General features: G+C 38.0%; 1 protein-coding gene across 1 annotated transcript; it reads left to right on the forward strand.

The window, feature by feature from the left end:
* The first annotated feature begins 3,425 nt into the window (after window positions 1-3,425).
* dhrs3b (dehydrogenase/reductase (SDR family) member 3b) lies at window positions 3,426-11,497 on the forward strand. The gene is made up of 6 exons (XM_082155042.1): window positions 3,426-4,018; window positions 9,255-9,398; window positions 9,679-9,798; window positions 10,026-10,264; window positions 10,865-10,990; window positions 11,109-11,497. The coding sequence occupies exons 1-6, from the start codon at window positions 3,824-3,826 to the stop codon at window positions 11,191-11,193; spliced, it is 909 nt and encodes a 302-aa protein (XP_082011168.1). The 5' UTR covers window positions 3,426-3,823; the 3' UTR covers window positions 11,194-11,497.
* Window positions 11,498-21,875: the final 10,378 nt, after the last annotated feature.

A 21,875-nucleotide genomic window follows, 5' to 3' on the forward strand; every position in this document is an offset into this window, starting at 1 on the left:
CCTCCCACTTTTATTGCAGATATAAAGTGAAGGAGGGCCAAGGTTGCCAAGTCTACAGGTTTCTCACAGAACTAGGATTGGTCAAGTGTTGATTTTTTGCCAGAAGTTTGGACTTTTTGTGGCAGGATAATGGTGGTTATGATTATAATACAGTGAGATTGCAAAAATAATGTCAGCAGAAATAAGTTAACTCTGGGTGACTGGCCTATATTAAGTGGATGGCTAATTAAATGATAGTATAGCATAATGGCACTGTACACATTTATATCCTAACAAATATTATGCCTAACAAATATTAAAGTCTACAAATAAAAGGAAATCTAATCTGGCGATCCTGACAAATGTCTTATCCCCATAATTCCAACTGAACAGATAACACATCAGCTAATTAGTAATATCAAAAACGAACAAGAAAATATGCTGGCTGATTGTTTACATAGAGATAATTGATGGTGACATGGATTTAGAGAAGACAAAACACTGCATATTCACCAACTGGAAAATAACTTAGTTCCTTTAATCCTATTACTATGCAAATGAGAATTAATGATACAACTATTTTCCATGACAGGCAATGTTAGTACTTTGGCTCCCACTGAGAATACATTCGATTTATTTAGTGAACTTTCACTATTGATCTGTAGATGGCAGTGACACTCTAAATGAAAAGAAAAAGCCATTGTGTTGAGCATCATCGTGCTGTTATATTTCCACAACAAAATGTGGAAGATGAAATCAAGCCTCATAATCAAATAAAAACAGAGGATAATAGTTTTACAGTATTCTGCGATACAGTAAATCAAATCAGCATCTGTGATTTTGGCCTGTGTTTGATCAATAGATCCAGAAATGGACCAATTTAAGTGGAACATGCTTTTTCTCCCATCAGACAACCATTAAGCCTTCTCTGAGAGTTGCTGGGCCATTACTAAGAGGCACATCATAGCACAAAGCAGTCTTTGTGAGGCTGCATTTCAACCAGTCCGGTCTGAGCAGCCCTCTATTCAGCTTTTAAGCAGTAGAAGCAGAGGCCAGGCCAAAAATCACAGTCTGGAATCTCCACAACGGCTCCTGCATTTACTGCTTGAATTTAAGAGCCGTTTACAAAGGTCTCGATGTTCTGGAGGTGCACTGGTCTGCAGGAATCCTTCCAGTTTGAGCACTGTGGACTGAAACCAGCAACGGGAGACCCAAGTGTAACAACATTTAGGGCAAACAGTAAAACACCTGTTATACACACACCACACTGAAAAAGTTGTGGACTTTGAAACCCTAGGAGTTTGAATTGAGAAAGAAAAAATAGGGAACAAATAACATTTATTTTGCAAACCAACCTTTACAAACGTTACCAACAGTTTAATATATCTCATAACCCACAGTTTTGCAACCAAAATACAGTCATCATTATTACAATAAAGGTAGCTTGACACTATCAATGCCATAAAAAATAACTAAATATAATAACTAAAATAAAAATAAATGACAGGAATATATATAAAAAAATAAAAAAAGTTTTAGTTTTAGGACCATTCTTTTTCTTTTCTTTTCTTTTTTTATATATTACAATAGGCCTACACTATAATATCCGTAGGCACGCCCATTGTTTACCACCATGCGGTTAAGGTAAGGAATGCCTCACATTTATAATGTAGGCCTATAGGCCATGCTATAGCCTACTGAAATATAGTTTCTGTTCATACAAACATATCTTGACAAACTGGTTATTTTTTTTCCTAGACAGTTCAACAAGTCCTCTGTCGTGTTGACACTTGTGTTAGCTGGCAGCGTTTTGAATTGAAACAGTGTCAAATTCGGTCACAAGAGAATAAAGCACTTTAAAAACTAAGCTGTTAAACTGAAAATGCCAACCCAGTGATTCTTGCAATCACATATAACAATACAAAACGATGAAAAAGAGCATTAATTATCGCGTTTCGATATGTTTTGAATTAATCTTTCATGTAAAGGAATAATTTTACTCAAGTCAAAAACTTGTTGTGAACGAACCGAACTAGATCATCTCGTTCCTGTATATCTGCTGACCGACTGAACGAGTCGTTCGTCCAGTTCGTTAAGTTTACGTCGAAAGAAGAAGAGAATATGAATGCTGACCCTGCACAATTAAAATGACGTAAGTTCATTATTTATTCTTTATAAAATTATTAAAGTCATGCCCAGTAACTGATAAAATAGAGGAAAATTACTGGCTTTCTATCCCCGGGAAGAGCAGAAGTAGGCCTGCACGCAAAATTATTAGAATATGACACGTTTCGTTGTTTTATTTATTTATTTATTTATTTATTTATTTATTTATTTTGTAAGAGTCGAATCTAATTAAAGCTGCAGTCCGTAGCTTTTTTGGGTTAAAAATTATCCAAAATAATTTTTTGAGCAAGTACATAACCAGCAGTGTTCAAAACTATCTGCTTGCTTTAGCTCGATTCAAAACGGTAAGCTTGTAATAATGTTTTTAATTCCAGTGGTACTGGTGGATTTCCGTGGGAAATTCGAGCATGTCTTTGCGCCATTACGTCTGTACACATAAAGAAGGTGTCTCGGCTAGTAGGCTATGTTGCCTGTGAGGATGTTGGAGGTGGAGATTTATAGCCTTTTCTCACATGACTTGATGTAATTAAACTTATCAATTTGATGGCAGATCCAGAAAGGTTCAAACGACAATCACCAGTGACAACTGGAGATTCACCCGTTGCAAAACGCGAAAGACTTCGGACTTCGGAGAAAAAAAGACTGCAATGGGCCCATGCGAAAACAAGGATAAATATCGGAAGGGCATTAAATGTAGTCACGCAATGCTGATGTTGTTAACATTAACAATTTGAGAACAAAGTATAATTTGCATGGTTTGACGTGATATATAAGCGATCGTTAGATTTAATCGGCGCGATTTACTGCAATGCTTTTTTCCCCTTAGTTGGTCAGAACAAAAGTGGATGTTACTTGCTTGTTCAGACGACATTTACCGTGAAAATTCTTATGTTGGTCATACTTCCAAAAAGTAGAATCTCTGATTGCAAATGACAGTATCCAGATACACACCACCAGCGCGGTGATTGACAGCCGCACATTCTCCTCAAAACATTGGATTCATCCGCGCTGTGCAGTTGATAGTTCCGCGAATAACTGCAATTGCAGATTTCGAACAGAGATGGCGACAAAGAGGAAAACCTGCGCACTGCAGCTTTAAATAAAGTGAATGATAAATGTAATTTTAGTGAACCGATTCAAAAGGTTTGAATCACTGGTATGAATCAAAATCCCCACGACTAGTTACAATAAGCACAGGTTGAGAGGCAACGAAATTGCCTGTGGTACCACTTCTGGGGGAGGGGACTTAACGTCATAAAGAAACGAACCCTCACGTCGCCAACGTTTGATAATACTTCTGTCAGTCCTCCAGTTGTCAATCAAGATAAATGGTCTCTTTAAAACCCCTATCAGACCTGAGGTATCGTCATAGTTGGGTTCTGGCCGCTGTCAGTCGCGACAGGGCTCCGTCTCCGGTTCAAAGCAGCAGCGCACACTTGTCGCAGCAAGAAAACCGCTCCGTGGATAAAGAGTTTATGTGGAATTAAGGTGCGCAAAATGACAGATATTCCGCCGAGGCACACATTAACTGAGTTGGATTGTGGTAGATAGATGCATTTCAATCTATTTAGTGTGCGTCAGCGCTGCAAAATAAGGCAAATTGCCTTATCCACTCATATAAATAGGAGTAAAGGTAATCGCTCCGAGCAAGGATTCAATTAGTTCAGCAATTGTTCCATGCGAGAACTGAGATAAGCGGATACTGAGACGGAGTGAAATGGATCTGAAGGCGCTGGGCTGCGTGGTGCTCTTACCTATTCAGATACTCTACTATATTGTCAAGGCGACCGTGTGCTGGGTCTTACCGAGCAGGCGGAGAGATCTGACCGGAGATGTGGTGCTTATCACGGGTGGCGGACGGGGCATTGGCCGTCACCTGGCTAAGGAGTTCGCCGTGCGTGGAGCTAAAAAGGTAAAAACATAATGTATCATTAATGCCTCTTGGTCATATTGCTGCGTAATATTTCTATTAAACACTTTTTATAAATTGTGCCAAGGTTAGTAGATAGCCCATAGTTTCAATACCAGGTGGTCTGACTCTTTCTTTCTCTTTATGTCAGTATGATTGATCATTTTAATCTTCTAATTTAATCTTTTAATCATTTAATAATAAACAGTTTCATCGCTGTAACGTTACATAGCGGTATTTGGCAAAAACGTAAAATAATTATTAAAACAACTACTATCAATATAAACACATTATATAGCCAATTATATTTAATGATGTTACTATCAAGAAATCGTAATTGTCATGTAAGTTATATGCACATATCGGCCTGTAGTAAAAATAAATAAATTTATTTCAAATAAAATAAAAAGTTAAATCTAAATGATGCAAGTACATTGCACTTCCCTGAATTTATTTATACTGATGAAGAATATCAATTAAAAAATTAAGTAATGGAAACAAAGTTGTTTCAACAACGATGAAAACAATTGTACAGTGTAGCTTTATTGTAATAATCATAACTGTAGAAACTATGTTTAAGTAGGCTATGCTGTGTTTAAGTAACTGTGGTTATCATGGTAAGCTATTAACACAAATCACTAGCCTAGTAATGGATTTTTTTTTTTCACTCGGGCTACTCCTCTCCCTAGAGACATTATAATGTCCTCTTCATAAACCCATTGTCTTAACAGTGCATAGGTCATGACCCCTACGGTCAACAGACCAATCGAAATGTAGAGCTGGATCCCAATGTCTGGTTCAACTTGTACAACAAACTGGGTCAACTAACAAACAGCTATTTTGGGGAAAAACAGCCTTCTTTCAAACTTTGACAGCTCTCATGATCAAATTATTACACTGGTCTGGGTGGAAACCCCTCTACAGAGGCCGGCAGTGACCCAAGAAATTCATGGTGCCAGCAAATTTGACCTTGGCTGAACGCTTTAAAGATTAGATGTCTGACCTTTCTTATGAATTTTTACTGTATTACGAGCTCTATCAGCAGTATTTAATGGCTTTATTAAATATCTCACATTGGCAGTAGTGTACGCTCATGTTTTTGTGTCTCAGCAGTAAGATTGCAAATAAGAGTGATGTGTGCTGAAAGTCAAGAGCTGGGAAGAAATGTCTCAGCTGCCTCACCCACACAAGACATTGCATTATAAATAAACCCAGTGGCCCAACTGCAATAAACAGAGCTTAATAACTTCTGTAACCACAGTGACAGGGGCCCCAATGCTTGGCGGCGTTACACCCAAGGCTTTGATTTAAACGCATTTTCCCCCCAGACAAGCTTGTGTGTATGGGGCTAAATAAAAACCCAGTGTAAAAGTCACAGCGCAAACCTCACACGGCAAACAGCTCGGAGACCTCAGATCCCTGAATGCTCGCTGACACAAGTCACCTTTTACATCATCACAGGGCAAAGGTCTTTGAAAGAAGCAGCTTTGCAGCAGTATGCTAAAGGAAGCCACCGTGCTTGTCAACACCCCGTTGTTAGCCATTGTCAAGGTGTGAAGACTCTGGAAAAGACACCTGCAGTGGCAATCTTCACAGTTAGCCCATTCTTAAGGAATGCTAAAAAGGCATGAATCATAAATGAACAGGGTAGGAGTTAACTTGACCACCCTTGCCTCTAAGTGGGGGTTGTAATTTTCCAGAAAGCAGGCCGTTATTATGGCGTCCAAGAGGTCAGCAAGTCCTTACTGCATGGTAATTCAACACTGGAAATATTCTGCAAAAGTTACATCATCTCCCGCTAACCAAACCCTAAACGATGATTTGAAGAACCAAGAAAAAGAATTCTGGACGTTAAAGAAGCACCATCATCGGTGACGGTGACCATCCATGTGGTCCCATGGCTGATGGCTTAAGGAAGTGTGAAGGAAGTGAGCCCTATGTAAATTACTTTCTGTATGTGTATGGGTTCGGGGGAGGGTGGCAGGGACCATACAGCTCCCAGCTGGGCAGTGCCCTGTGGCTGACCCTTCTGTCTCCACACTAATTAGACAGCGGCAGGCGACTGCCTCCTGAACTCCTTGTGCCCCCATGCACATACAGACCCTTTCCGATGGGAGCAAAGTGGATTACTTGGGCTACGTCTACACTAGTCCATTTGAAAATGCATCTTTTTCTTTATATTTTGGCCTTCTGTTCTCACTGAGACTGTGTTTTTGAGCTTTGTTAGACGCTCTTGCAACTGGATAAATTTTGCGTTGTAGTGTGGACTGTGAAAACAGAAGTATTTGAAAACAATGACGTTTAGTCATGTGACATATTGTACCGATTGATAACTATGTTTATACCAGTATGTTTCTGCTATGTGCTGTTCACTTTCACAATGTTGCTTCATAATACATTGAGTTGACAGAAAACGTACTCGCAATTTCTGTCCTGCAGCAAAACCTAGACGTGTTTATTCATGCACAGTACGATGATTTTAGCATTTTTCGACATTTCAGTGTGGAATACAAACTAGAATGCAAACTTGTAGAAAATGATTGTGTACGGAGAGCGTTTTGAAATGAAAACACCATTTTCAAATGTATTTCGGATTAATGTAGATGTTGCCTTAATATAGCAATAAAGATATAGGTTAAAACATCTTTCTAAATATAAAAGAACAGCAGAGTCCATACCACAATTATAACAATAACACCTCACTTTCAGAATGATTTTTTCCAGCTGATGATTGATAAAAATATAGACAGCCAATCAGAATCCATCCTGCTTTAAAGAGCTCGAGCATTTAAAGCGGCAGACACCAAAACTGCAGTGTGCTTAAATAAACAGAATCGATTTCCCACTGATGTGGACACTATTATAGTTATCATTCTTGGTGTGAACAGGCCTTTAGCGTGCAAATCGGTGAAACTACTGGTCTTTTATCATGCATTTCACCTAAACAATAGATTTTATGCTCCTTCATAAGCGTTTCATACACAGTGTGTTTATCTCTAAGGAAACATAATATGTGTCCTCACAGGACCGGATTAAGCACGGTTTGTTTGCTCCTTATTTTCGCATATTATATGCTAATGCGGTGCACTCAACCATTGCTACTCTAAGGACTTTAGTGATAAGACTTGTAAATGTGATGTGTGCAGATGAAGCTCATAGTGTGATTGTATGGGAGACCACCTTGTGAGCTCTTGTTCTCTGACAGAAATATCAAGATTGTTGTGAAATCCTATTATAAGCTTAATCAAGACCTTCCCAGTAATTAGCTCAAAGGCCATGCATATAAAGCAGACGCATACAAACACACAGGCAGGTTTATCAAATTAACGTCCATTAGGCCAAAGAGGTGAAACCACCTGCAGATCAGACCATCTTTGGCCTAATTCATCAGCAAACACCACTGATAGAGATTTCTTTAGGTTAATTAGGATGGCTAGCATTACATTGTTATCTGAGTAGAAAGAATTTAGCTAGAAAAACACTGAGTACAGTAGTCTTACATTTTTGTTGAATAATAGTATTTTCACATTTCAGATTGACCCTACTTTTCACATAGGAGTTGGCTGAAATGCATACTTAATGAAACGAACACACCACATGCTCAGAGAGACTGGAAATTTCCCCAAACCCTTTTAAAAAGAGAAAAACATAATTGGACCAATTGCAGGCACCCTTGCAAATGAACGCGTATCATTCTTCACAATCAGTCAGCAGTGTGAACAAGGTTACTGTCCACTTCAGGATTTTTCAGTCTGTTTTTGCTGTTAAACACAAGGCTTTTTAAGAGTAAAAGCTTCAAAATAGACCCTGGGTTTAGCTGACAACAATATTTCGGCTCTAATCAAATTGAATGTTAATGGAAGGCAAGGCCAAGTCCCCTTCACAGGCCGTTGTTATAAAATATCATAATAATGGCACTCTGGAGCTTGTTAGCTCTCCACAAGTCTGTGATATATTCACAGATTCCACACACATATTTTTACTTATGTGTGGAATCGTATTTACATGTACAACACAATAGACCTCTATTGTTGTTATATAAAGTTAATTATAATTATTCTGGACATGTTTTTGTAAAAGCTAAAAATAAATTGTTTTTGTTAATTGAAATAAAGCTAAAAATAAAATAACATGAAATATAAATATAATATAAATAAAAATCATAAAAATGGCAAAGGCACATAATAAAATTGCTAAAACTTAAAATTAAATTAAAATAAAATCATAGTATATAAATATACAAATAGCACTTTAACTATAACAGATAATAATAAATAAATAAATATTTATCATAAATAATTTTTCTAAATGAGCATGCCCGCAAAGAGAGGTTTGTCATATATAGCTAACTTCTGCAGCCAAACATGTACAGAAAGGATAGCCAAGCAACACACTATTGTGCACACACTATTATGTGGTTGTTGAAGCAGAAAATGGCCGGGTCTGTACGCCCAGCAGGCTGTGTAATCTTTATGAGAATTTGTCTGTGAGAGATGAGGCAGCATCACTGATTTCATTACCTTCTCTTGACCTCTCAGACTGAAAAATCTAATTGACCAATCACTGCCCCCCGTGTTCCCTGTCCCAGCCAATCCATTCATGCAGTCATCTCTCTTAATCCTTTCCCAAACTAACAGTGGCCTGTGAAAAATAGCCCCACTGTTCCTTCAATGAAATGGCCTCTTCTGTTCTTACTATAACTACTATGTTTCACATGTTGGTGTGGTATATATTCCTCAGAAATGGATCAAGTTTTTGGGGGTAAAACTTTCATAATTCTGAAATAAAAAAATTCTGTTCTGTTATTCCTCATATTGAGTTATAAGTAAATGTGTTTTTAATTTAAAAGGGACATAATGAAATACAAAAACCAGATTATATTCTGACTCATGCTTTTTGTGTCAAAAGTTATGGCATGAATATAGGCCACATAGCCTCTTGTGTTTACAAGTATACACCCAAATTGAAGAACAAGACTTGATAAATTAGGTAAGACACCATTCAAGCACAAGAACTGACAATATGAAATACTTTCAGGCAAATTAAATCTACTTTGAGACACTAATTCATGACTAAGCACTTATCTGCGCTATTGAACAGTGACCTAGTATGGTTTTGCTTCCAGAAAGATGATTTATTGCCAGTGTGGCAGATCACATTATGTTTTGTAAACCTTTATATTTCTGGTCGGTTTTCTGTTCTGTTTCACCTTTGACCTTTGGTCCCTATCTCCAAACAGCTTATCCTGTGGGGCCGGACGGAAAAATGTCTGAAGGAGGCGTGCGAGGAGATCGCCCTCATGGGGACAGAATGCCATTACTTTGTTTGCGATGTGGCCAACAGAGAAGAAGTTTACAAGCAAGCCAAGGTTGTCAGAGAAAAGGTATGCCCCATAATATCATACCCTGAGGAGTTTCTTAATATGATTATAATAAGATTAGTTCAAACTGGTTGACTCTAATAACCTCTAATAACCCCAGTGCCGGCTTTGTCTCAGCTCTGCTGCCTTCCACCCCCATAGTCTGGATAGAGATTACACCTCGCATGAAATGTCTGGGTTAGATAAGGCCCAGCAGAATGGCTGAGCTAACTGGCCATAAAGGAAAACGAATAATCTGCTTTGGAAAGAATGTCTCACAGTGGGTATTTTGTTCTGATGGTAGGTGGGAGATGTTACCATTCTAGTGAATAATGCTGCAGTGGTGCATGGGAAGAGTTTGCTGGACAGTGATGATGATGCTCTTCTGAAGTCACAGCACATCAATACAATGGGACAGTTTTGGGTAAGTACAAAAATCAAGTCCCGTCCTAATTGGGTTTTTTTTTTCTCATTCGAGAAGCTGTTTTACTTGGATATGCGTTACAATAGGGAAGAAAAGATGATTGCAAACTTTCGGTTTCATGCAGACATTTACATATTATGTTCAATAATGAAACATTTTCAGCATTTTCTTCCAAGTGCCTACTTCCAGGGATTTAATTCACCTTTTAATAATCCTTTCATCCACAGACCACAAAAGCCTTCCTGCCTCGTATGCTGGAACTGCAAAACGGCCATGTTGTGTGTGTCAACTCCATCCTGTCTCTGTCACCCATCCCTGGTGCTATAGACTACTGCACCTCTAAAGCATCATCACTAGCCTTCATGGAAAGCCTCACTCTGGGGTTGCTGGACTGCCCGGGCGTGGGCTGTACCACTGTCCTCCCGTTCCACACCAACACTGAAATGTTTCAGGGCATGAGAGTCAGGTGAGCTGAAGTTTTAAATTGCAGAGCACATGGGTACAGCACATCTGGATTAACTATTAAAAACACCACTCATATAGGCAGCTTTTCCACAATCATGTAAAATGGTTGATGGCTAAAATAAAATTCCGCCCCATATTTTCTCTTGATTATTCTGTTTCAGTTGGCAGTAAGTAAAATGGGCTGGAACATAATTTCAAGTATTTTTACGTCAATGTGACATCTATTTACTTTGCTAATGCGTGGTTGTGGTCTTATTTTGAATGATTTCTCATTATTCCAAAACAATTTTCTTCATAATCTTTAATCATAATGCAATAATTTGCTTTTCCTCCAAAGCAACTTTAGTTTTCACATAGTCAGACTTTTTTTTACAATACTGACCAAAAGCCAAATCGCTTTTAAGCCTTTGTTTTAGCAAACTAACATTTGGTCTGGCTTCATTCTGGTGTGTAACACCCACTTTTCATGATCCAATCAATTCCCAATGGATAAAGTCCTGGACCACCTACCTTTAAATGTAATACAATGGTACAAATACAATATTTGTAAGTGTGACAACCAACAAACACAAGTGTATTTAACTGGGGTTTTTCTCTGCAGGTTTCCCCAGCTCTTCCCTCCTCTAAAGCCAGAGGTGGTAGCGCAGAGAACAGTGGATGCTGTTAGGACCAATACAGCTTTTGTTTACTTACCCTGGACCATGCATGCACTCGTTATCCTCAAAAGGTACAGTCTGATTCATTTTACAAATAAAATTGTATTTCAAAAGCCAACTATTTCAGCAAATATGTTTCGGAAACCCTCATTCATTACATTTAATCACTTTGTTTTACCCATCAAACAGTATGCTACCGCAGAGTGCCCTTGAAGAAATCCACAAGTTCTCAGGAAGCTACACCTGCATGAATACTTTCAAGGGACGGACATGAGACGTCTGGAAACGACACGTTCCAAGTGTTACATGTTTTTATAGTCAAACAGCTATGGAGTTCTTATGGAGTATTTCAGAAGCAATGAGTTAGAAGAAACAGGCGGCACGCCAGAGCACATTGTGCCTCATTTCCAGGACCATTTTAAGGTTATCAATGACCTGTGGGTTGAATTGTTGGATAAACACAGAATGGACAGAAAAAGCCTCAATCGAACGCTGTACTGTATGCGTACTTTAAAGTTTTTATCAATCACCTTTTAATTACTGTCACTGTAAATACAGCATCTGAATAAAAAGCAGTTTTAAAAACAAAAGTCTTCTATTTGGATGTTTTAAAATCAGCGAATTCCAGGCTCACAAAGTAAAGCTGTAGTTAGACTAGCCCTGGGCTACAGTTGGAAAGTATGTGTTGTCCCACAAGCGGTGAATGCCTCTTCAGCACTTCATTCTCACCAGCACAACAGGCTTGACCTGGTGCTCTAGCACGTGCGCTGACTCGTTCCCCTGTCAGAAACATTCACCGTGCTGCTGCTGGAAAGAAATGAGATAAGTCAGATATGTTTTGCTTCATTTTTCTTAGTCTTGTCTCTATTGAGAAGATACAACAAAGATGTGAGCTTGGTTTATTTTCAAAGCAGGGCTTGAGTTACCTCAGACTTTATCTTTGTGTTGAAGGTTTGGCTTGATTGTAACTGTTCTCAGAACAAAGTACAACATTTTGAAAGCACAAAGTTACAGGGAGACCAGGGAAAAATCACTGGGCTTGCTTTATGGCAAGCTGGAAATATTTAACCACAAATCCATCCCACTGTTGCTCTTGCGTTATGTAAAAATACACATGTGCCTTGCTAAAATTACTCCTGCAGTGAAAGCACTGCACTCATGATGTGAGCTGAGAGGCTATTTAGTAAAGGCTGTTGATTTAGAAACATATTTAAATTACAGTTTTTTTTTTCAATTCAACATGCTAATTAAAAAGAAATATTGAAAAAGGTGCAAATTAATCATACTTTCCCATACAACGTCTATTCAATGAATTAATTTAATTTTAATATATTTATTTACATATTTAACATAGATTAATTAAATCAATAAAGGCTCTTTCCCACGCTGTAAGCGGAGGAATCGCCCGGCTGACGCTTTCTCAAATTTGTATTTACTAAAAACGAAATAAATCATATTTATTTATCATTTCATGGAAATATGACTAGTGTAGTTTTCATGTCAGTTAAATGTGTCCGTTCTGTTACATGACATTTTGCACGTAATTTGTATTTTTACCTGGTAAACCAACTTGTGCACAACTTGTATGATTGGTTGTTAATAATCTGTTAATTGGTTAAAACAAAAATATCAAATATGTTTATCTTCAGCAGCGGCTTCCACAAAGAGCTGTGCTTGTGGAAGCAGCAGGACTTTGGGTGAGCGTTTTACCGATTTCCGCATGTCTCCCATTGAAAATGAACTAGACACTTATTTAACTGACCAATGGTTTTATTATTGACTAAAACTAAATCTATTAAAAATCATTTTCATGATTCATCAATAAAGCTGAAATAAAATAAAATATAAATATTAGATAAAAAAAAAAAAAAAAAAGATATTGGCAGCCTAATGAAATAAAAAGAACTTTAAGTACTGAGTAAAGTGAAATAAAGCAGAAATATTTAGAAAAATATATTTTAAAAAGCTATTAAAATGGCAAAACCACAAAATAACTAAAACTTAAACTAAAATAAAAATGAAAACTGACATTATAAAAATAAAAGCTAATTCTAAATATATTCTAAATATGTATGCTAAAATAACACTGCGGTTGGCATTCCCTCAATGTGTTAAGTACTGTGCAAACATCAAGTTTGAGCAAGATAGCATATGAATTCACCCACATCTGAAGTGCAAAAACTAAGTTCAACCCTCTTTGCAAGTAACAATGAAAAATAAATAGAAATGTGGGATCTTTCTGACCTCTGGCTGCCAGATAAACCACATAATCATTCATATGAATTACAATGAACCATGCAAGCTCCTTCCCCATCAATTACAGCTATGCTGCACATCCTGATTTTGAGTAGAAAATAAATTAGAACATGTTCAGTTAAAGGATAAATAGGACTCTCTTGTGGGACTGTTTTTTATTGCCCCAGAGTGGGCCGTTAGAAATGCTGCAAGAAGAACGTGAAGTTGGATAAGAGTCATGAAATTGGGGAGCTGTATGCAAGAAGAGAGAAGGGTTCAGACCCCAGCGGGAAGGTTCAGACCAGAGTTAGTTAAATACAAGATAAATCCGACCACAACATAAATCATAGACGTATCATGCAGTTATCACTGTATTCATACTCGCTTGCAAAGCCTGCTTGAAATCCTTAAACCATGTTTGCAATCCATCCTCAGTGATCAGACTTTGATCAGAATCCCTATGAGATGTGAAAAGACACATGTGGAACAGAAAAACAAAACAACAAAAAAGACAATGACTTTTCCCCCACCCGCAGTAGGATTTATTATTCCCAAACACAGACAAGACATTTCTTCACAAAACACTGCTTATTAATTACTCCTCATATGTGAATCTCCCTCAGAGAAGCCTCATAAACCATCGCAGTGAGAGTAAGAGTACTGATAATTCAATTCAGAGCTCTCGTACATGTTTCACGATGTCTCCGATGGACTCAGTCCCTGCGGATTCATGAGTGGGAATCTTAATGTTGCAGGTCTGTGGTTATGCATTTATAACCGCGGTACTTTATTCTGCCGAATCTGTTTTCCATATTAGTCTGTAATCCCATTTTTTTTCTTTCAATCCATATTTCCTGGCTCACGGATCAAGGCGGCTTATGAGGAAATTCAAAAAGCCACAGAAATCCTAAAAATGCACTTTAAAAGAGCAATGTCATGGTTGATTGAATAAGAGAAAACAAATCATCAAGGCAAATACTTGAATCTCAACTAGATTTAAATATATTAACATACACGGTTTATAGATTTTTTTTTCTTTCAAACTGTCTTAAAATAAGTTGAAAAAAATATTTAGTTGTAATTATTGTGTTCAATGTATTGGACAATTATGGCTAATCCTATCAGCTCCCTTTAGGACGTTCCTGACACCTGGAACTGGATGGAAGTCACTGTAAATGGTTCTTTAGTGTTGCTACACTCCTGATTAGCACTGTTGCTAGTTCAGCATGTCATTCATCCATCATTCAGCAGCTGATCTGACAAAATGAGACTTTGCTGACCCCCAGCAAGGGGCTGAACTCCATGCCTCAGTTGCCCTGTCTGCTGAGAATTATGGGCAACTGAGGCATGAGGTTAAAGGTCATGCTTAGTGAGAGTGCTAACAGCAAGTTCTTCGCAAGGCACTGTTCTTATGCCAAGACAGAAAAGTAGGGTTTTTATCTAATGTTATAAAGCTGCTCAATACAACTGAATTCACCAAATCCAACATTTATATTGTATCATTTTAAAAGGATAGTGTTGGGGTAAATTACATTTCAATCAACATGTAAGTCATATAACAGCTTTGCGTGACAAAATTTAATTTGTTAGTTATACAGACATAACTTCTCCAATGGGCAAAACAATGCAAATAAATAGTTGATTCAGGAATCAAATCAGTTGTGAACTAATCATTGAGACCACTTTTGAGAACTGGATCCTCTGATTCACTTAAAAGATCCGACTCAGGATGATTCGCTCACACATTAGACTCATGAAACTTCATGAACATGCCAAGGAGACGAATGTCAAGGTTTTAAATAAATAATGGTTTATGTTTAAGTGTACGTTTACACGACAATGGTGTACTAAAAATGGAAACGGTTTTCCTTTGCGTTTTTTAAATGTTTTGCGTACAGACGTCAACGATCCCCGTTCACACGGATCCGCAAAAATGACTAGAAATGATATGCAGAACAGTATGAGGATCAGTATATCCAGGTATAATTTTTCATTTTTTTGGGCAAACTATCCCTTTAAGATGAATATTCCTAATCTATATCCTGATGTGTGGTTGTAGCAGAGAATGAACAGTTGCATGTTCCCATATCAGACACTACACCTGGTAATACCAGAGTACACAATGCTACGCTAATGCTTCCTCTATAGATGAAGCATACAGAAGAGCAGTGTCCTTATCAGCAAGCATCTTTCCATCCTGTGAGCTGTGGTGAACTTCCACTCCCGCTATATCTTTTTTCATTAGCGTCGCTTTCTGAAACACCGTTATCACTGTGGTAGATCAAAGCAGGAACAACAACAGAACCACGAACATCACAGCCAGGCGAGAAATTACATAAGGGCTGCGCAGCCATGCCAGATCACCTCGCCTTTATGACCAGGCTGTTTATTACACTCACGCTTTCATCTAGCTGAAAAGGGCCTACACCTCTGATATTGAGATTACAGTGGAGACAAAAACAAAGACTTGACATTGATTATGCAAACTGATCTCTGCATGTAGTCACTTTTAATGGAATAGGCATGAGCGTTTTGCAAATTAGTTAAATGGGTAGTTCACTCAAACAATTACATTTCTGCCATCATTTACTCACCCTCATGTCTTGACAAACATGTATGACTTCTGCAAATCACAAAAGAAGATTTTTTGTAGAATGTTATAACTATTTGTATCCTTATAATGAAAGTCAGTGGTGTCCAAACAACATTGGACACCACTGACTTTCATAGTATGGACCACTTTTTCCCCCCAAAAAATATCTTCTTTGTGTGTTTCAAAAAAGAAAGAAAAGCATAAAGGTTTGGAACAACATCAGGGTGAGTAAATTATGACTTTTTTAATTCTTTTTTTTTTATTCTTTTTTTGGTGAAATGCACCCATTATAGTGCTTTAGGGGCCTCTATGTTATCATACCCATGAGTTTAGCCGGCCGACAGGGGAAGAAAGAGATGTCCTACATGCTTGGAAACAGAACGAAAGCCAGTGGAAAATGCAAACAGACAGAGGGATTGGGGTGCATGGGTTAAACACAGTTTATGATTTGGCAATGTATTCTGGGGTCTTTATGAAGGCCACCAGGCTGCAAATTAGGAGCCTCCACTAAAAGTGCCGCTCCCAGATGGATCATTTCAGGCACGTTATTTACGACCCAGGCCACTTCCTTGTCAGTTATGCAACCGTGCTCTGTTCTCAGGCATTGCACCAGAAAAAAAGATCCCCCTTACTGCCAGAGTCCAGAGTTAATCAAGCTAGGACCATTAGTGGGTCATGAAAAGGATACAAGCTCTTCATAGCACCCCGAGCTAATGGGGGAAACAGCTTAAAGAGCTTATGCACACTTTAAACACGCAGATCGAGTCATGTCTAAGTGAGAGACCAGATGTGTTTGAACGCCTTCGGCCATTAATAAACACCGACTCAGAGGTCTTCCAGAGGAGACAAATAGAGTTACCTTTCTGTGACCCTGTTGCACTGTGTTTGCTCCCGTTGGATTTATGGGCCCGTTTGATGTCAATGTAAGAACCCATGTGGGAACTAAATCAAAAAATGTGACAGAGTTCTCACTCAGGGTTGCGCTCACCAGATCAATAAATCTGTCAGATCAGACATCATTGATCCTTTGGGGAAGACTTCTTCAATAGCAATTGCTTTGAGATTACTGGCTTGACATGCAAGGATGTGTGGCAGCTCTGGTAATCAAATTGTCTGAGGTCGGGCTTGCAAAAGAATATAGGGATGTTACAACAGAGGTACTCTGAATGTGACCCGAGTTACAACAAAGCATTGATCACAAAGCTGTTTAGCAGTAAGGAATAAAAGATGTAGCCTATGGAACAATGTAGGAGATTGACAAAATACAAAACAACACTTATGAGCTAGAAAGAGGTAGGCACTTACAGTTCTAATAATGGATTTAAAGCAATAGTTCACCCAAAATATTTACATTTTGTCATCATTTGCTTACCCTCATGTTGTTCCAAACTTGACTTCTGCAGAACACAAAATAAGATACTTCTAGTTACTACTAATAAGTTACTACTAAAATGTCAGTCAATGGGGTTCCACAAAATATCTAAATGAAGACAGAACGTTAATTTTCTTCATTAAACTATCCCATTTAACAAACCCAGGAATTATGTTACTCATGGAAAGACTGAAAGCTTATGTCTCAAAGCACAAACACATGCAAGGAACTGAGAAGGTGAAAATAATGGATTTGGAGGGCAGCATTAAAAAAATTAATACATCTATTAATATTAATTTAATACATTTGAAACTAGACATCTCAATAAACAAACTGTTAAAAATACAGCTGGGATTTCAAATTAAAGTACTGGATTTTCAAGAGGCCAGGCCCAAAATATAAAAATGTCTTTAACAGGATTATTGTTGAACGTGGCCCAAAACTAACAGATGCCCTTACTATGAATCACCCTTCACTGCCATAATAGTATTTACCCCACAAATTACAACACCACCCCAATTTTCACTCAAAGAAACGTTTTTTTAATGGATGGCTTAGAGACCACAGGCAGACCAGACTATGTAAAGTCTAATATTTCTAGTAATCTGCAACTATCGTAAAAATCTATATACTTGTTCCTGTATCTCAAAGAGTAGATTGTGGCACTAGCACTGCCAATGCCATGGATTCGATATTCAGTGAGTGCATGAGCTGATAAAATGTACATCTTGAATGCATTGTAAGTTGCTTTGGGTGAAAATGTTGTATAAACATTGCGCTTCGTGACAATACACGCTTCATCCTGAGTTTATTGGTAGAGCTGCAAATGATGGTCAGGTCATGAGGGCTACTATAGTCGTGAAATTAAGCAATTGACAAATCCCTAACCCTAACCCTAAATCCAACAACCAGAAAAGTCCAAGCATTTTTATTTTATTTTTATACCCAAGTCATGATGTCATGCATCAAAAGATATTGGCCTAGTTTGGACTTTTTAAAAACAGAAATTCCATCAGATTTTGACCTATTAAGCCAAAATTCAGTTTGAACAACAGTCCAAAAGAAACCAAATGAAGTAAATGGCACAATGATTGAGTGTATTTTGAAACTCCCCTTAATTCACAGTATGATGGTTTCTTAACACTGCTGTAATCTTTTGGCTGTCGATTTTCATCGAAATCAAATATAAATCTACACGTCAGGGTGGAGCTTCTGACTCCTATCGTTACAAGCGCAGTAAATTCAGAAATATTGCACTCGTTATAGAAGGAAATGACTTTTGGAAATTGTACAAATGTGTATCAAAGCAAGGACCTGTAAACCGAAAAGAGTCCTGAAACGATGACCTTGCTCTAGTGAGTCTACAAAGAGCTCAGCTCTTGGCAGCTCATGGCTCCATATTTCCGAGTTGTCATGGTTCGAGTGATGTGAACTGAAGATGAAGACAAGCATGTCATTTGCTGGAGCAACACAATACCCGCTGCATGACCCTTTTTCCCTGGCTGCCACCGCCAGGCTGGATGGGGATGAGCATAGCTGGGCTGGGGCTTGCTGGAACAGAGTCTTGGAATCCCCACATCTGGCTTATATCTGTGGCTTACGGTCATTTGATTTTTGGCTGATGGCTTCCAGCAGTTCCACAAAGGCTGGATTGTTCTGAAGACTCAGGGCTTTTCTTCTCCACTCAGCACTGGCGCCGGTGACCACAGCTGGGGCTGCTTTTCGCAGACGCGGTTTCAGCCCCGCAAGGACTGGAGACAGGGAGGAGATGAGCACAGCCCACTCAATGGGGACACCAAGCTCCTATAGACCCTTCCAGCATTTACTGTCAAGAAAGACTGTAATGTCAAGTTATTTTCTGGACGTCCACCCCACTTTGATTCACGATGGTTGTGATGTTCCATAAGTGGAGCATCACACAGATTGCATGGAGAGAAACTGTTGTGAGGGGCTTAGACTAAGTTCCATTGCTCTGGTACATTCCACCTCTTCAGACCCATCCTCCCCTGTTTTTCTGCAGCGCATTGCAGGGCTGATCACTGGGTTCAACTTCAGGTCAAGCTCTTTGCTTGACAATGGGCAACCCAGTCTTGAATTGGAGCAGATCAGGCAGTTTTCCCATAGGGTCCTCACACACACTCAGATGGGACTTAGCTTAGTGGCCTTTCCCGTTTCAGCCATGCCATTGGAGATCTCAGGATTCTATCTCTCTGTAGACCTTTGCAGGCTCCATCCGTCTGTGTTCTTTCTTAACGGCATTTGAACCAGGGCGTCCATTCAGTGGAAAACAAGCTTAACCAATCTCTGAATTCAAATGATTTTTCATTGTGCTGTTAATGTAATTCAAGCTTTTTAGCACAAGTTGTCCCATTAGCACACTGAAAAAATTCAATACAAAAGTATTTTTGTCTTGTTGTTCAGTACTAATATCTAAGAAATATTTTTTAAAGAATACATTAATACTTTTATTCAGCAAGCATAAAATGGACAAAGAGTGGCAGAAAATACTTTTATATTGTTACAACAAATATTTCATCTAAATGTATATGTTTAAATAAAATAATAAATTAATAATAAAAAAATTTTTTTTACTTTCTATTCATTAAGGAATCCTGAAAAAAACGTATCACGGTTTCTACAAAAATGCATAATACAGCGTAATGACATCCATAATAAAGCGTACAGTCGTTTTCACTGATCGTTTTGACATGTTGTCTATACGCAAATCTTTTCAAAAACACAAAAGAAAAACTTTTCCTTGTTTCAGCACATAGTTGTCGTGTAAACTGTAATGAAGTAAATTGTAATAATATTTCACAATTTTATAATTGTATTATCTGAAACTTGGTTTCTTAATTACATATTCAATATATATTAAAAAGATATAAAAACACAATACACAAAGAAAAGATATGTTATATTTTTTGCATGGACATTCATCTTTTTTTAAGGATGATATTTACACTGGAAAAGAAAAAAATACAGATTAACAAACTGGAAAACTATACCAATGACTTTTTCTCCCCATGATATCAATTTCCCTGGGAAATAAAGTGATGAGTTTGACACTTACTATAGTAATTGTAGCAATACAGATTGGCAGTAAAAACAATTTTTTCAAAGAAACGTTGTTTCTTGAGCTCTTTTGGTGACAGGGCTGTAGGTATCTGCAGAACAGAATGTGCTGGTGCGGTCGAGCCAGCAGAGGACATGGATCCTACACATTTTGTGAGTGAACTCTGGCTGAACCCCTGGGTTACTGTTTCAGGCACGCTCTGACAGCCTCACCCCAATGACCCGGCTCGCGACTACGCAGTTCACCAAGAGGTCCCCTGTTCATGCACACCAGTCCCATCAACCCCCCGTGCTACCCCTCCATTATGCCCCACTCTACCCTCTGCCCTGCTCTTCAGTTCCACTTCCCCCCCCTTCAGTTTGCCACAGTCAAGGAGATGGGTTGGGAATCTGTCTTTGTTGAGTCTTTTAAATATGGACACAAATGTAAAACAATTTGTTTTGCATACCAGACATGCTGGTAACACAAACTCTTGCTGGGAAAAAGCGAGTTCAATGAAAGTTTAGATGTCAGCTAAAGTGCAACATTTGCATACACATAGAGCTTTTAGTCCAGGATGTACTTGTACAATAATATCAACAGATTTCAAAGGCTTGTCTTGCTATAAATGGATAGGAGAAATAAATAAAACCTTGACCTTCATTTTAGCAAATCAGGGTATGCTATAAATCAAGTAATTTATCTTTTCCTTGGCAATAGTAAGATAACAACAATTTGGTCACAAGAATGCCTTAGAGGTAAACTTTTAGTACAACAGCATGCAACAAAAAATCTGATCTCAGCATCTGCAATTAAGAGAGGTATCTCAGTTCGAAACCATTTTTAAACAAATATTTTAGGGTTGACTTGAGCTTTCTTTTTGAAGCGCTTGTTAAAATCTGAATTATCAAATGGGATTACGATGCTGGCAACAGAAAAGTAAAAGGTTGAGTTTCAAAACCAAGAACAAACTTATTGTCGTACATGCATAAATGAAAAGCAAGATGAAGGAGCAACACTTTCAGCTCAACCTGTGAAGGCAGAACTCCATGTAATACCAGTCAACACATAAATCGACTACAACTGGGTTCCACAACACTAATGGCAGATAAAACAGCAAGAGAGCTCAACTTCACCACTCACATCTTGAATGATGTCTTGCAAGTTCACACGTCATGACAATCTGTCTTCCGCAATAACATTTTATCATTCCAAAAGAACTTCCTATAAATATATATAATTATATATAAAAAAAAAATCTTAAAATTCTACTAAAAATGATATTATAATTCTATAAAAAAAAAGACCTACTCTTATGCATTGTTGGCTCTTGTATTATGCGTTTCTTGTGATATTCATGATAAGTCATTTTGGATAAAAGCGTCTGCTAAATGATAAAATGTAAATGAATAAGAGATAATTAATGTGTGACTCACGGGCTGTTGCAACATTTTATGTTAATTTTTGTTTCTATGAAGAGAGCAAGATAACAGATTTTAAATTCAAATAGATTCCTATGTCTTCAGTTTTCACTGTTCATCCTAAAACTTTTTTTTTTAGCAGGTTCTACTGTGGGGTGGTGCCTAGAAAAGCATTTCAACAAAGTCCCCCACGCCACACCTCATAAAATGTTTTCTTTTCTTCTTCAGTTTCTTTAATCGCAGACATCCAGTTTTGAGCCCCAGGGTTCAGTCTTTGTCA

This window comes from Leuciscus leuciscus (assembly GCF_965113295.1).
Source record: "Leuciscus leuciscus genome assembly, chromosome: 23".
NCBI classification, from domain to species: domain Eukaryota; kingdom Metazoa; phylum Chordata; class Actinopteri; order Cypriniformes; family Leuciscidae; genus Leuciscus; species Leuciscus leuciscus.

Coding starts and splice junctions, on each gene's coding strand:
- dhrs3b (XM_082155042.1), top strand. CDS start 3,824: ATGGATCTGAAGGCGCTGGGCTGCGTGGTGCTCTTACCTATTCAGATA. Junction 9,799..10,025: donor ATACAATGGGACAGTTTTGG/GTAAGTACAAAA, acceptor TTTCATCCACAG/ACCACAAAAGCCTTCCTGCC. Junction 10,991..11,108: donor GCACTCGTTATCCTCAAAAG/GTACAGTCTGAT, acceptor CCCATCAAACAG/TATGCTACCGCAGAGTGCCC.